General features: G+C 38.1%; 1 protein-coding gene across 2 annotated transcripts; it reads left to right on the top strand.

Moving 5' to 3' along the window:
* The first annotated feature begins 1,812 nt into the window (after positions 1–1,812).
* Positions 1,813–17,315, top strand: LOC144061954 (golgin subfamily A member 7B-like). 2 transcript variants are annotated; one of them, XM_077582913.1, is made up of 5 exons: positions 1,813–1,956; positions 4,941–5,066; positions 5,449–5,601; positions 12,328–12,429; positions 12,859–17,315. In XM_077582913.1, the coding sequence occupies exons 1-5, from the start codon at positions 1,945–1,947 to the stop codon at positions 12,943–12,945; spliced, it is 480 nt and encodes a 159-aa protein (XP_077439039.1). In that variant the 5' UTR covers positions 1,813–1,944; the 3' UTR covers positions 12,946–17,315. The 2 variants fall into 2 exon arrangements, with proteins under 2 accessions (XP_077439039.1, XP_077439040.1); XM_077582914.1 differs by having other exon boundaries at positions 12,328–12,504.
* The last annotated feature ends 490 nt before the right edge of the window (positions 17,316–17,805 follow it).

Here is a 17,805-nt window from a genome sequence, read left to right as displayed (position 1 = left end):
TTGGCTCAGTGGTATACAGTTGCTCGCTTACATGAAACAAAAAATGGGTTTTGTAGTGTGACCTATAATTCTTGATTCTTTATTTAAATTGTTAAAAATAAAATAAAAAAATAAAGCATATGATTACTTTAAAGGCAAATGTGTTTCCATGCAGCTTCCTCTGAGGAATATGTGCATGTATATAATTGGCATATTTCCTAGCAAAGTGGAGCAAGGAGAAGGATTCTGGCTCTTCCATCTTTTTGTCTTCTGTTTTCATACATTCATGACTTGTGCTGTATTTGTGGATATGTGTGTGCGTTTTTGTGCAACTCAAACAGTGTCTTTGCCAAGAATGTGATTTAGCATATCCTCGGGAGAGTGGGAGGAAATGCAGAGCTAGATAGCGAGAGCATCTAATTTCACTCCCTGTCATGAGTCATGATGTTAAACAAGTTCAGAAAAATGGAGTTTCACCTAAAAATAGCCCTAACAATGTGAAATCACTCTCAATCTTCTAAACCCTTCTTATCTTACCTACAATACTTTCCAGTCAAATAGAAGAGATTTATTCATTTTCCCTCATGAATAAATAACAGTCAGGGGTGGACCTTGCGGTTCATTAACTTAAAGGAAGTTGCTTCCTGTGAAAGTAGATCAAATGGTGCCCAGATGAATGTTTAATGGGATGACTTCCTAACGGCAATGTAAATAGTGGATGCGGGCTTGTGCAGCACTACCGCATGAGCGCCACATGAAAGCACGATACCATTTAGTCAATAAGAAGCCTGCCGTCCAAGCTACAAAATGTACTTTTAAGTGCAGCAAATACCAAATAATCAATCCTGCCGTACTGTGCTTATAGTCAACATTGCACAGTGGTGCCTTGATATATTCCATGTGTTTAATTTATTCTGTGACCACCTTCATAAATCACAACAATCATATCTCAAATCAACTTTCCCCATTGAAATGAATGGAAATGCCATTAATCCGTTCCAACCTACCCCAAAAGTCCCCAAACATATTTGTCATGTGTGTTTTTTTAACTAAGGAAAATAGCTCTATATAATTTTGACTTCATATATTAACAACATAGTTAAATAGAGTGTAAAGAATGTATTGTGTTTGTGCATTAAGATTAATTTGTTGCCATTCTTTCTGGTGTGTACAACTTGGTCTTGAAGACACAATGTTTCACAAAAATTTAAATTAACTCAGTAGAGTGCAGTAATGTGGTAATGATGTGTGTGCTCAAGTAACCATTGCTTAAAGGGTTGTAGCACCATGACTATCGATGCTAATCTTAGCCGGTCTATGGCGTTTTAGATTCTAGTTTAGCACTGAGATAGCAGAAGCAAAACATGTGGTTGCTTTAAGTACACAATGTGTAATTCCCTTTGTTTTAAGTTTAGTTTGACAGTAAACTTCAACTGGGACTAGCACGTGACAATTTGTGCCATCCAGGTGATGTAGTTTAACGTCCCATAGGACTTCTGTCGACAGCAAACTAGTTGCGGTTGAATCAACAGCGCCTCTGCTGGTAGCAGCCAAGTAGTGCACTCCATGTTGCCTCTATCACGTCAAGATGGCATTAGGCTATACAAAATCGATTGATCATAACAATCAGTTCATTGGTTAATCGATTGCATTATTATCATATTAATGTGAGTGTGAAAGAAATAGAAACAAAGAACCTACCTAATAGAGTAAGCGTAGAATGCATAAAATGTTTATATAAATCACAATCAATGATGATTTTATGACTGAAACTGTGGAATGCAAACACACACACACACATAGCCCCACACGCGCATCCCCACACACGCACACACACTCTCGTGCCTGCTGTATTCTCGCCAGCCTGCATGAGCGCGTCGTCGTAGTGCGCAACAAGACAGACGCGTGCCATCCACTTCCACGCGGGAAACGTCCACATCCACGCTTACTGCACATTGCTACAACATGGCGACAGAGGTGAGACATGCTTTTTCTTTTCTTCTTTTCCCCCTCCTCCTGCACGTGGTGCCTTGAGCCCAGGTTGATAAAAGTCAGTCTTCATCTTACTGGTGCATGTTGAAATAATCGTGCCTTTATTTTCCTTATTTGAATGTATTTTCACCTGCAGCTATAACTGTTTGTTTTTGCTTTAGTTAAACTGTTAGGATCTAATTAAGAGCACTGATGAGGCATGGACTGTCAGCACCATGGACAGGGGTGGACTTGTTGTTCTCCCCTATTAAACATTAATGGACCACATTGAAACACTTTGTTGTCATGTGTTCTTCATTTACATAGCGTGAATGAATTCCCATGCGTCACTATGCGTATGCAGATTGCACATTACAGAGTGACTGTACTATATGCTCACTAGGCACAACATTAGGTACACCTACACAATGCAAGAAAAGACATCCTTTACATAAGATTAACAATTATTATTAATATATTAGTATTCCTAATATTGTGGCTCTCTCGTGTGACTAAATAGGATTAAAGTAAAGCATTACCCCAATAATATATATTACATGAAAAACGTTCTTACTTAAAAATGTATTGTGAACATGTACCTAATGTATTGTCCTGTGAGCGTATAACGCATGGGTTTCCACACGTTTTCCATACGGGCTGAGGGCCATTTGCATTCCGCTTTCCACTTTCCAGCAGCCCACAACATATACTCAAAATAACATTTGGCCTGGCCTGTATCACTATTTTATTTTATTTATTTATTTATTTATTTATTTATTTATTTATTTATTTATTTATTTTTTATAAGGGGAGGGTGAATAGTGTGAGCATTGATAAAGTCTTGCTTACGATATGCAAAAACTAAGAAACTCACAACTAATTACCAATTAAAATTGTGACAACATTTCACTTCATTATAGCAATAGTCTAAAATGTTGTCCACCGCTTTATGCTCCCTGTCTAGTTCCAATTAATTCTCCTAAAAAAAATCAATTTACTACAGCTTTCTTTTGTTTTGGCTCTCATTTTGAAGATCAACCTAATCCAGGGACGGATCTTTTCTCTTTGGTCACAGGGCTGCTGACCACCCCGAAATGTGCTTGTCACCTCTTAACAGAAAGCTGGGATGTAGTTGTTTTCTTTTAATAGCTACAATTTATAAATAATGTGAAATTGCTTGGATGATTGGTCTTACCATTTAAAAAAAAAAAGGGCTCTTACATCCTTCTGTTTTTCTGTATGCAGCCCTTGGAGGAATAAGTTTGGACACTCCTGGTATGGAGCATCACCAGTGCTTTAAGCCAATGTGCAGCCAACCCATATGTGTCCTTGATTATGTCACTTTCAAGCTGAAAGCGTAGCCGCTTCAGTCATCATCATAATGACTTCACCGGGGGAGACATGTGGTTAGTTGGGGCATCATTTCACCTTGAAGCTCCCTTCTACTCTTAGTAGGGTGTAATGTAGATAGCTGCAAGTTGTACAGTGAGCATGCTAAATGAGCAATGCAGTATATGTGATACAAAGGTATGCTGCTGCTTGCCAAATATGAGGACTTCCATGGCTCAATCCAACACTTGCATAGAAATGCACATCAATGTCGAAGCAGGTTGGAATGGAAATGCTTTAACCTATGAATAATCCATGGCGGACTGCAGCTGTTCATGTCCGTCAGTGATTGGGGCTCCTGTCAACCACTTTACTTCCTGTCCATCATTGTCTTTGCCACTTTTTCTACTCCTATTTTACCTACATCATAAATATTACATCTCCACTCTTGCCTAAGGCTGTACTACAGTCTGCCATTCAGATAATCACCCAAATACCCAAAAATGTTTGCTTTCAATGTATGAATCAAGTTTTCATTCTTGAAATAAAAGTAACATTTTAATATATTTTTAAAAGTGCATATAGTTAACAATCATACACTTACTATTCTTAATAGTAATCAAAGGATTAGGAGGGATTGAGTTAACTTGAACTGTCTTTCACTCGTTTGATATATTTGTCAAAATGTCGTACAAAAAAATGCTGAATGAGCTCGACTGTTTTTTTTCCAGTGATAAATGATGGCATTGTTTGCCACTGTGTTGTTAATTTGGTCTATTAATAGACCAATTTGTTCATTATGACGAGCAGCAGGCACAGACAGGAGAGGGGTGATATAAAGGATATTTAAAGCACAGTGCAGACAGAGCAATCTCATGGCTGTGTTTTTGGGCTGTGAAGAAGACTAAAATAGCGGCGTGGATGTTTTTCCTGGTTGTCAGTGAAACAACACATTTTCCAGTCGTCTTGGCCTTCTTATATACTCTGTGAATGGCTCCACACAGTTCTCATACATACTGTACAGACAGTACAAAATTTGTTTTATATATGTAAAATGTTGCTATCTTTGAATATAAATGAGCTGCTGAGATTTGGAGTGGTCAAATTCCATTTTGTTTTTGTCATTTTGCATGGGAGTTTTAGGCTAACTAAAAGTTTAGTGCAAAAGTGGTCCAAAATCTGTCAATACTGTATTTCCTTTCAGTCATAAAGCATAAATGTGTAAATGTGGACTGAAACAAACACATCTTTTGATCATTTCATTTTTTTTAAAGTCTGGTTGCTTTTTGTCTTTATCATGCATTTCCAACTAAATTACATTAGGCCTCTGTCAAAGTCCCAGTTTATTTTTACGTCCGGCAACGTGTCCAAATACTTTTCTTCATTTATGAATCACCCCACATCCCTCTCCACTTACTATCCTCTGGAGTGGAGTAATTGAGATCAACACAGAGTGAGTTTACAGTGTCCCACTTACTCGCTGTTGCCGATCCTCTCTGAGAAAACGTCAGTTTGGGTGTAAACCACTCAACATGCTTTTAAAGCAAAGTAGCAGCAATTGGGCCAAGTGATGCGCTGAGAGGGTTGACGATGTATCTCTGACTCAAAACTGACGGGCAACAAGATGTAACGCGGCCCTGAGTTTATCTTGTCGTGTGCAGTTTCACAGCCTCCAGGAGATGAGGCGCAGTGCTTCCCTGGTGATGAAGGTGTTCGTACAGAGGGACTACAGCGAGGGGACCATCTGCCGCTTCCAGACCAAATGTCCCCCCGAATTGGACAACAGGGTCAGTAGCTGACTTCTGTGAGGACATAATATCTCCAACATTAGGGTTAACTCTTTTGCTCGGATTAGCTACAACAGCAGCTTTTTTTTTATTACCTAACTTTTTCTCTGACCATCTGTTACAATTATAAGACTATTACAGCCCTGCCAAGTACAGTCATTATCATTGGGAGAACATCCCACCTTCACACTATAGTAAATGTCTGCATCACTTCACATAAACGTACTCTGGCAGATGCTCACAGGCTTTACATTCTCTTTTCGCCTAGTTTTTTTCATATTGCGTACAGAGGAGGACTTCTAATTTGCTGCTGAGTTGCTCTTGAGTCCAAGCAACACTTTTTGACTGTGATGACATGTGCATATTTGTGCTTTGCAAGTAGATTGAGCGAAACTTGCTGGAGGAAACAGTGAAGACCCTGAACTCATACTACATGGAAGCTGAAAAAATCGGAGGCCAGTCGTACCTGGAAGGATGTCTGGCTTGCGCGACGGCCTACATCATCTTCCTCTGCATGGAGACCCGCTATGAAAAGGTAAATTAGAGCGCCACAAACCAATCTGGTGATATATACTGAAAGAAGGTGTGTGATAGTCTATAGATTATCATTCCATTGTAATTGGTGTCAAAATGTAGAAAAGATGATGCGGCACATTCCAAAGTTCCGCAGGACTCTCAAGTTCTTCCACATCAAACTTGTGGATAGGGTTGCCAGATCCCCTCTCTAGTTGATTTAAAAAAAAAAAAACATTGCTACAGTATACTGTATGAGAAAATAGAATCTGGCCAAAAAACGAAACGAAAAAAATAAAAATAAAATTCAAAAAACAATTATGTTAACAAAATTAAAAAAAAAATGAAAACAATAATAAATAAACTTAAACTACATTTTATGTTTAAAAAACTAACTATAATTATAGTGAAAATGTCCTTCGTAATAGTTTTTTTAATTAGTTTTAATTAATTTAATACATGAGTCTTTGGGGATGATTTTATATGTGATTTTAGGTATATTTATTTAACCGGAATAAGGATGTTTGAAAGTGTGTCACACAGAATTGACGTCATCTAGCAGCGACCAATAGAAAATCAACTTCAGATGATATCGCTCCTAGGCGACAATTTTGCATGTTTGACTTTTTGCTCCATTGGCTCAGCTCACCTGCTTTATCATTTAACTCAGCCGAAATGCAACAATAGGTAAGAAATTTGTTAATTGTTTTCATTTTACCATGGTGTTTATTAAATATTGCACACAAGTAATACATTTTTTTCAACAACAAAAAACTAATACTGAAACTAAAATTTAACTAAAACTACGCATTTTTTTAATAACTAAAACTAATTAAAAACTAACAGAACCACCCTGAAAACTAAATAAAATTAAATTTAAATAAAAACTAAACTCAAAACGAAATAAATAACTAAAATGAAAATTCCAAAACTATAACCCTGGTATGGCCTATGATGTTTCTGCTATGTATTTATAAACCAGTGGTATTGCTTCACAGTATTGGATTGCATTTTTAGGGTTTTGACTACATTTACAGTACCGGCATAGAATGTACATTATTCTTTTTATTTGTTTTTAGCATTGTTGTTACATTTTTAATCAACAATAATGATGATAATGATAATAATGGTGGCTCAATTTATTTAAAAAAAATGGTTTGGTAACTAAAAATCATTGCAATCTCACAAGGTTGTTAAAAGGAAACTTGAAATAGATGCACAGTATTTACTCTTGCGGGCCACATAAAATAATGAGCGGGCCGGATATGGCCCCTGGGCCTCCAATTTGACATCCATTGAATTTGATAAATAGATCAATTTCCTATTACTTTTGTCTTCATTGGGGTCATAGGTGAGCTGCAGCTTAGTGGGGTACAACCTGAACTGACTTGACATTCTTCAATGAACCTAATGTGGACCGAATTCCAGTACAGTCACTGACCGGCCACAGACAGAATTGAGTGCAACAGTTCCTCTTTTCACTGAATTGCGTGCTTGAATGCACTCCCGCACATTGAGGTCCCAGTTGTTTGCACCCGCATGAGCCAAAGACACAGCAGATACAATCTGATCACGCAATAGCTTAATAGACCTCGCACACACCTGCGTGCAGGTGGGCGAAGCACGGCATGGCACGCCACTCGTACAGTTTGTACCACAAGCGTCCGTCCTGACAAAGGACGGGTGATGATAGCATAGTTGCACACGCAGTCTTTGATCACCTGCTGCTCTTATTGGGTCAAACTGGAGTTGCACAAAGTCCCAGCATGCCTCGGTGGGTTGATCTCTTCCACCAGCATCAATCATCTCCCTGGTTTTTGTCACTTTTTCTAAACATTTCCTTATCAACAGAAGGCACTGGGCGCTCCACAATGTTGTTTATAGCTGAGTTGAAGCCATGCAGAAAAGGTCTGCTCCAAGCTCCTTTCATGTCTTTTGTCTGCTGGTGAAGCAAAAGCTATCGTCCTGACTGGAGAGTGACTTTATTGACTCATTTGACAAAATGATGCCGGTTGAACGATGTTGACAAATGTAGCCACCCAAGTGGATCTTTTGATAAGAGGCCACACGCACCAGAGGGAGCGTGTGCAGAATCAGCAGAGCACCCAAAAGCCCGGATGCTTGCGACGCACCCTCTCAATGGGCACTGATTGCTCCAAGCATGTTGAGATGTGTGCTCATCCATTCATATACAAATAATGTCCATTCAGTGTTTTATTTTGCTTATTTAGTATTTTATCTTGGGCCACATGGCTGGTTTTATAGTATGTATCTAGAGCCCAATGTTATGAGTAACATTATAAGAGTTGTTGACCCAAGGAAAAGTTCTACTCGAAGGGCCACATTTTTTTAAAACAAATAGCAGATGAGATAAAATAAATAAATAAATAACATTTCAGTCTTATTTATTAGTAACATTTTTAATTAATTTAAATTAGTCAGCCAATCATTTAATAATACAAATAAATTTTTTTTTTTGGAGCATTTCTTTTATTGCAATGATTACAGTAAATCTAAGAACCCAAAGGTTCTCAAACTTTTTATACCAAGTATCAATTGAAAAAAAAATACTTGGCTCCCAAAGTACCATAAAAATGTATTGCACATGAAAATTTTATCAACGTTGTACTTATATACAGTAAGTGTTTGGGGGGGGGGGGGGGGTGATTATTCTAAAAGACTAAATGTAAATGATTTTTACTTCAAGGTTGAAAACAACTGAACTCTACTATGCAAATGTACTGTACTGGATTAAAAACAAAAACACATTTTGAACATTTAAGTCAGTTATTAATTTGTGTACCACTAGCGTAGTGCTTCTCAATTCGTTTTTTTACATCCCCCCAGGAGGAAGAAAATATTTTGTGCCCCACCTCCCCCCAGCAACTATAAATAGTATAATTTTTCTATTAAAATGCTAAAGTACATCTCTACGAAGGATAATACTCCTTGCAAACTCTTTGACAGTAAGCACTCCACTGCCACCCACTGTAGTGTGTGTGCAATTACATGTTATTATAGTACGGCAAAATAATAATAATAATAATAATAATAATAATAATAATAATAATAATAATAATAATAATACGTGTGTCACATGCACCAACATCGCACTGTGCCCCTAGGCAAAATGTTTTTTAAAAAAAATTTACATAAAAAAATTTGGAAAAAAACATTAATGCAACAATTGCTATAATACATTTTATTGTAATAATTGCAAATGTAACACCTTCCTGCTTTGGTCGCTACTGAAGTCTCACGAGAAATGGTGCCATTGCACATGATGACAGTTTTGAGCCCCAATTTTTGTTTGACTTCTCGGGAATATTTCGGCACCAAATTTTTGTTTCTGACATTATTATGCCTTTTATTCGAACTAAAAAGGTACATGCTTCCTCTGATGTTGTGGAACATTTTTCTATCTTCCCCCTGGGTTTCCACGAAGTGTTGCAAGTTAACACGCAGGAGAGAAAAAAAAGCGCTTTTATGGCTAAGGAGTGTGATTTGTCCATTTCAGGATCATTTTCCTGTCTTTTCCCTCTGCCAAATACAGAAAGAAGCGTTTACGACTATGCGGTTTTGTCTTCGCGCTGGGTTTGCGGGGTCACTACGTCGACAGCTTTGCCTGCAGCTGTGGAAGGCCTTTGCCATCTCCGAGGAGCCTTTGTCAGTATTACAGCAAAGCCTCTGTGGCTCTAATCTCTTTTGGCGCAACACTGGAACGACCTTTAGTTAACTCAAAGATGCAATGTTTAGGTGTGCGCTTCGATAAATCAGCGACTGTACAATAGAGAGCAAATACAAGACTTTCGCTTTAAATCAGACATATTGTGGTAAATTGACTTTTTGATGGCTTATATACAAAAAGTTGGGCAGAGGGGACGTTATGGAGCAAAAAACAGTTGTACATATTTATTGTCCGTCGGTACACAGATGTGCAAATGATCGCACTTGCCTTTTCAGCAGCACTGACAGCTTTCTTTGTGACGGCAAGGCACAGTAGACTGCGCTTCAGCTGTCAGACACGCTTTGGCTGCTTCTAGGGGATGCGTGGCATATCAGCATTGATGTTGTCCACAGAGGCACATAGCCCGTGCTCAATAAGCTGCCCTAATTATGCCACTTAAATCTAATAGCTGTCCTTTCAGCATGACTGGCCATCAGTCAGCACAAATCCTGTGGACATGTCGCAAGATTTGTGCTGCTCTGCTGTCCAGAGCAAACCCGTTATAGTCTGTGTGATGTAAGAAGGATTTAGATGAACTTTCTCTGTCAGTAAAGTAAATGGGACATTTTGAAAAAATTTTGTGGTTTCAATTGTCCTATTTGCGCACATATACTGTATTAGTATAGCTGTGTGATATACAGGAATGAGAGGCAACGAAAGAGCATTTAAAAAGAAAATAATTTATGACTATTTATTATAACCATTTATTTATTTAATCACTCTGTACCCTTATATTTTGGTTACTTTCTTGAGCTTCATGAGAGGCAGGATATTAGAACCAGATAAGCAGTTTTAATATGCTCCAGAACTCTTACACACCAAAATATAGTAATTGTTAAAACATCACAGTCTTTTAATGAGGGATGGGCAAATACCAATATCAGTTATCGGTCTCAGGCCAATACCAGAATTGGCCGCACTCTTGTGTCCATTTGTGTCCATTTTATGATTATGAGCTAGAAATTAGAAGAATAGAAATTTGTCATTAATTTCATGCAATTTTAAGGAAAAATACTATATTAGGATTATTGAGATATACACTACTTACAAAAAGTTAGGGATATTTGGCTTTTGGGTGAAATTTCAGTACGAGCCTAAAATGCATTCAAACCTTTACAGGTGAACTTAATGTGACCTTCTCTAAGCTTTTTAATGGACCAACTGTTATATGTTTCAGTACTTTTGTCACAAGTTGCTGTTTTCTAACGAGTAGTATAAAGCGATACAAGATTTATAACTCTTTTTCCAGTATTGGATTAGGCATTGTGTAAAAAGAATACAAGTGCAACTATCTCTGGCATCTTATTACCTGAATTTTCTTTTAAACTGATTAAGTATCAAAATAAGAATATACCGTGGTAAAAAACATTATCCTGGTCACGTGATCGTGATGACGTATCCGGTGCGTAAACGACAGCTGCCATCATTCATTTGCTGACGTAATGGGCAAGAAAAAGGCCGTCTTCTATCCTAATTACTGCGCCAATTCTGACCAGAGTAAAATCCTCAGCATCTCAGGTTTCATGTCATTCCGGGTGGGGGTGGGGCGGTAAGGTGGCCTCTGCTAATGTTGGCTAAAGCGTGCTTAGCACACAACATGTAGTTTAAACAGTCGTCCTTATCATGCTGTTCACAGTTTGACATCATGAGACCAAGACGACACCTAACAATGGATAAACAGTACCTTTCTATTGTAATGCTTCAAACAGGACGTTCTCAGACAGAAGTGGCCACTGAGCTTAGAGTGTCACAGTGTGACATCAGCAGGTTGCTACAGAGATACTGAGAGACTGGAAGAGTCACAGAAAGAAGTAGAAGTGGACGTCTTTTGGCCGCATCCCTCAATTGTACCCACCATTGTTGTTAACTTTTCTTTCCTGCACTTTTCTCCAGACCTGAATCCTATTGCATCAATCAAACAAACTTTATTTATAGGCCTGGATAGCAATTTTTAATAGCCTACATTAAAATGCAACTCAAGGTGCTAAAACATAATTAATCCAGTGATTGTGCCCCTACATGAACAACACAGGTGTAATTTCATCTTCATGGACAACAATGCTCCATCTTATGGAGGTGGCAACATCAGGGAACGGCTGTTGGAGACTGGTGTACCTCAAATGGAATGGCCTGCACTTTCTCCAGACCTGAATCCTATTGAAAAGCTGTGGCCGTGTAGAGGCAGGAAACTCTGTACCCCAAAACCTCAATGACCTGAATCCTATCTTCAAGAAGAGTGGGATGCCATTCCTCAGCAGAAAATGAGTCGACTTGTGAACAGCATGAGACGTCGTTGTCAAGCTGTAATTGATGCTCAAGGACACATGACGAGTAATTGAGACGTTGACATTTTTGGTTGCGGTGTACTCACCATTGTTGTTAATTTTTTTTCAATGGATTGTTTGAGTTGAGGAAATCACCAGCGCAGCCTTCTACTTAAATGTCCTGCTTTCATGATATGATATCATTGTAGCGTGAACTTTTGACATTATATATATATATATATATATATATATATGTATTTCTTTAAAAGTACTCGTACTTGTATCAGTCTGAAAAAAAGTGATATTGAACATCCCTACTTATATTATATGTATGTTATAATATATATGTATATTGATGCACCATATAAGAAAAATACATACAAAATACAAAAATACATAACAAAAATATAATTGATTATATATTTGTTCATTGTATTATGAATGTTTTTAAAAAATTGCTATTATAGGCCTATAAATAATGTTTGTTTGTTTGATTGATTGATGCTATAATGTTCATCAATTATAATGCTTGTAATTTCAAGGGACCTAATCACTGATCATATTTTAATGGGGAGGTATAACATACATGAAAATGATTACGAATTGTAGGTTTTGATGGAATTTTCCTTTAAAAAAAAATATAGCACTGAATTAAATTTTAACTCCTTGGGGTGAAGTTTGAACTGAAATTACATAAAATATTGACCATATCATTCAAACATATTCTCTAATATTAACGTTCTATGTTGAATTTCAGGTTTTGAGGAAGATAACAAGCTACATCCAGGATCAGAATGAGAAAATCTATGCTCCGCGAGGGCTGCTGATCACCGACCCCATCGAAAGAGGAATGCGAGTTGTATCCTTCAGAGAGGCACCTGCTGCCTCCTTTTCCTACTGACACTCAAACAGCACGAGTGCACAAAAGTGCATGGTAAGGCCACAGCTCTATTAGAGCAGTGATAACAGATAAGAGGCGGCAGCGGTTTAGAGGTCACGGAAGCCATTGTAGTTCGAGTCCTTGAAAATTCCACACAAGCATCTGGGTTGGGCGGGAAAATGCAAAACGCCTTCTTCTCCTCTTGAATGGCCACGAGGCTGCCCTTGGAATGGCACTTACAGTCAACTCCATCAGGGAGGATGTTCAATAGCTGACTGTCATGAATCTTAAATAAGGCTGTGGGAAAAAAGCACTGAGTCAGCGGTTCAGTGTGCGTTTGAGACATCTTGCATTGCATTAACATAGAAAAGTGTCAACTGAAATGTGTCCTTAACCTCCCTCTCATAGCTGGAGATCAGCGTGTTCGAGGACCGAGGCTCGGGCAGCTCCAGCCCCAGCAGCAGCGCGTCATCGACGGGGGGCAGTGCTCGATGACTGGAGGGCCAGCGCCAGGCTTACGGGTACCACCACGGGGGAAGCGGGACGCTCACCAACATCCGCATGCTGAAACATGAGAGCACCCGCTTTTGACACCTGCAACGCACCGCCTCGGTAACAGGAGGAACGCACACTGAGTAAGATAAATTGCAGCTAATGTTTACAGTCAGTTGTCAACAGCAGTCCGACCCCAAAGGGTGATATTTTTCTTTTTACAACTTACCATTTATCTGAGTCTCACGATTTATTTGATTTCGCATGAGTCCATTTTTAATTCATTACTAAGTCAGCAGGCTTAGACTTGATTAAACTGTGTCACCTTCATCAGTTCATACAACAAGGCTCGGTTAGACCTGACCAGAAGTGAGTTGGTGTGTGAAAACCTAACTATTTATGTTTCGAATTGGAGGCACGCCCCACCACCCCGAATGGTATTCTTTTGGGATGCAAAATGACCATTGTTCGGTCAACAAGTCGTTGGGTGGAAACTTCCTCATTTATGTTCCATTCAGTTGTCTAAAAGGTAGCAGAGTGTAAAGTCACTTACTGCCAGAGCAGTCCAGTTGCAATCGATTTAATACCCTATGAAAGTAAATGGCAGTCGTTACTTTTTGGGTAAACCAATGCTAATGAAAATTTGACAATGAACATTGTAGGATGTAAAGCAGATAATTTTCAATAATGGCAAAATTATTGGTGCATGCAAGTCAGAATGTGTGAGTAAATTTGCCATGTCTATGAATTTGGCTGAATTCAATGTCAAATGTAAATGGCAGTTTTTACTTTGCTTTAACAAACCGGTGGAAACAACAACGTTCGAAAATGCTGATAATTAAATATAAATGATAAATGACATTTGCTGTAAATAACCCAACGTGGACAGCCTGGGGAGGTACAGTACTTAACAATAAAGATAGATTGATTGATCCATGAAGTCAAAATGTGTTGAGAAAGTTCACATTAAATTATTAATTCTGTTAAATTCTATGTAAAACATCAAGAACAATACATTTGTTACATACCTTTAGTGTGCTATTGTTACATGCTAAAATTAGTAAAAACAATGTGGAGAAATGTCTACTCAAACATTTACACCTCTAATGCTTAAAGTGGAAGTCAACCTTAATAATTTATTGATAAAGTTATTTGTGACCTCACTAGTTTAATCATGACATTCTGATTAATATTACTTTTGTGGAATATGAGTTAAGCAGCAAAATACAGCCGTTTTTATCCATCTCAAGGGGCGGCCATTTTGCTACTTGCTGTCGACTGAAAATGACATCAGTGTTGCTCAGGGCTCAGACAACAACCAATCACAGCTCACCTGTTTTCAGAAGCTGAGCTGTGGTTGATTGTTACCTGAGACCTGAGCAACTGTGATGTCATCTTCAGTCAACAGCAAGTAGCAAAATAGCCTCCCCATGACATTGATAAAAACGGATGGCTTTTGCTGCTTAACTCATATTCGAGTAACGCAATATTAACCAGAATACTGTATTTAGACTAGTGGGTCTGCATGGAACACTATTGTCCCGAAATTTATTGAGGGGGTTGACTTCCCCTTTAATCTATTCTATGTACTGCTCAGCTGCCTGAATCATTGGTGTATTTTTGCATATTGAATTTTATTTGTTGGCTAATGCCATAATATCGGAACTTAAGATACTTTGCAATTCCCACCTCCTAATCGGCATGTCCACGCCAGTAACGCAGGTGCGACTCCCACGCAAAGCAAAAATATTCTAGATATTCTCCAAGATACCCACGGGAATAAAGACGTGCACGCTCAAGCGTGCATACAGCTGCGGAGACTGGCCATGCGTTCCTACACACGCTCGCACACGTACACACATTATTTGGCAGACATTTGTACCGGGCCTGGTCCACAGGCAGTATTCTCTGAGGTTCAATTTAGGCTCTATAAGACTGCTTGTTTGTTTAGTTGTATAGACCTCCATCCCAATCATTCAAATAAACACACTGGTTTAAAATTAGAAGTGGCAGACAGATGTTGACATAGCTAATCTAAAATGTCAAAATTAAATCATATACTGTAAGTGGTCAATGACTTGCTTGTTGGTTGATTTAAGGGGAAGTGACTAGATGAGAGTGTCAGTTGTGAGTGTCTTTTTGTCCTATAATGCACAGTTCTAGCGCCCTCTAGGGTAAAACTGGTGCCACTGTTAACTCCTTCATTCCCTCTTTTCTGTTCTCTTCACCCCTTTTCCATGTGTTCTCTGAGCTCATCTTCTTGTACAGCCTTTTGCTATGGCTGCAGGTCTTTAAACGGCAATTTATTCAAATGGAAATAGAACACGAGTTGTGCACGTGTGCATCCTCCTGAGCTTTTAATGCCTTCATGTTTCTTCATCCCAGTGGATGGTACCCCAACCTGGTGCTGATGGACTTGAGACATTTCAAATGACTCTTCACTGCCAGTGAGCCATAAACAGGCTTGATAGACAATGTATATTTAAAAAATAAATAAATGTTTGAGAGAACTATGCTGCACATGCTTGTTAATAATAATTTACGAGGTAGTAAAAAAGATATGCTTGGAAATTATGTAATTTGTACTATTGTAATGTACTTTCTTTAACACCAAATGTTCATACACTTTGTCTACAGCTGTATAATGACAATCTTGTTACCATATTGACACCAAATAATGTGTCTGAGGTTATGAATCTTAACTGTTTCTTTCACATAGTACCTCTAACATTTTCTATGATACATATTTATTTAAAAATATATACTGTATTTTCTCATACAGTAGTTCTGATATTTATTCTACCACACGCTTACTATAATTTCAATGCAGTTGTTTGTTGTACTATTGATTGTGTGACGGGCATACCAATTATATTGGCTAGACCAAAAAAAACAATGAAATTGGTTACAATAGAGAGTAAATTTAGATAAATCCCTTTGAAATATATGTATTGTATCAATTTATTGTCTTCTAAATGTATTTATTAATTACTATGTGATTACAATATATTGTCATATATATAATATTGTGTTTAAAATGGAAATGTGTGTCTGGATAGATCACTAGGCATGACCAGCTCATTGACCTAGTGGTAGAGTGTCTTCCCTGAGACTGGGAGGTTGTGGGTTCAATCCCTGGCCGGGTCATTCCAAAGACTATAAAAATAGGACCTGCTTGACACTCAGCTTTAGGGGTTGGAATCGGGTGGTTACATCACTAAATGATTCCCGAGCATGGCTGCTCACTGCTCCCTAAGGGGATGGGTCAAATGCGGAGAACGACTTTCACCCCACTTAGATGGGCGTGACAATCAGTGGTACTCTTTTTGTCAGCCTCTAATACAGATTAACCAATATCTTGGTCAGAATGACCAATTTGTATCAGTTGGCCCAATCACCAATATATATTGGTTGAAAACACCTACCATTCTAGAGTGGTTGTTTTAACCAAAGGATCTGTCAGACACATAACTACCGACTAAATTGGTCAAATTTGACCAATACGTTTTTAGGGTGTAGTAAAGGTGTGATTAAAATACATTTTAAAAATGTATAGTAATACTAGAACTACTACTATTCGTAATACAGTATCATGTATAGTATCAATAAGGTGCTTAAAGAAAATAATGTATAGTCACTGCAATACTTGAGTGTTATTCTAAAGTGTCAGACATCTTTTGTTGTAAATTCTCATTATTGTATTGTTTAACAAAATATAAGGTGTGTAAAGTAACACAAACACATCATCAGCTCTTCATGTATCACTTTTATTTTTTGACATCTACTTGAAAAGCAAGTGTAGTTGTGAAAAAAAAGCCACTTTTCTTTGAACACCTCAGGAGATATACTACGTGCTGATATGTGGCCAGTAGTTTTCAGCGCAGTGGCTTCTGATTAATGAAGACAAGCAAAGGGAGTGGAGATTCATTGGGACGTGAATGTGTTCTAATGCAGCAGAGAACTTCGCTTCGTCACACTCTCCATTAACCTCTGTGCCAAAACAAGGAGAACGCCTGCGTGCCAAGTATTGATGTATAGTCCACTTATATGTACATTCCCACATATGTTTATCTTTGTACTGTATTGGAGAGTCACCATTTGGCCAACGTGTACACTACTGTATATGAATAATGCATATTGTATTGTTTCTATTGAGATCATTTTGTAAAATGTCTTCCTCACGTTATAAAAGATGAGGCGTTGAAAGTCTCTTGGCGGAATGGGAAGATGCTGACTCAGGCAGACAAAGAGTGAATTGATGAGTCACGCTGCATGGTTTAACTAAAGACCAGACTTGAGCGCAAATGATTTATACAGAATTTGCTCTTCCTCAATCTACTGGTGTGTTATTAAAGATGATTTGCATATCAAAACTGACTTTTTCTTTTTTTTTAATAGTCGTTGTGCAGCTGCTGCAAGAGATGTGAAGCCGATGGTTTTCTACTGATGCTTCCAAAATGAATGCACTCTGAGGTCATTTGAGGTCCAGGTTGGACGCGCACACACATACACATGCTCACACACATCAGTGGCTACAAACTTGGGTTATTTGTGGTTTGGGTGGCTCCAATCCTTTACTGTCAGTGAGCGGGAAGAAATTACGCCTGCCGACCAAATTCTGTCATCTCGCTCCCAATCCTGATTCAAACATTTGGCTCTCCAATTGTTAATTACTCCAGTATGTTCCAAGTTAGTACATGTAAAAAATATTTTCTGTCTGAAATATCATTTTGTTATATTAAAAATGTTTATATATTGCAGTATCTGGATTTAATTGAGTTCAAATAATATATGATATAAATATTCATCATAAATGTTGCTCTCATGGACGCTTCACTAGTATACATAATCTTGTGAGAACCA

Source organism: Vanacampus margaritifer, chromosome 12, assembly GCF_051991255.1.
Source record: "Vanacampus margaritifer isolate UIUO_Vmar chromosome 12, RoL_Vmar_1.0, whole genome shotgun sequence".
Lineage (NCBI taxonomy): Eukaryota > Metazoa > Chordata > Actinopteri > Syngnathiformes > Syngnathidae > Vanacampus > Vanacampus margaritifer.
The sequence above is the reverse complement of the archived record's forward strand: the minus strand, read 5'-3'. Positions and strand labels throughout refer to the sequence as shown.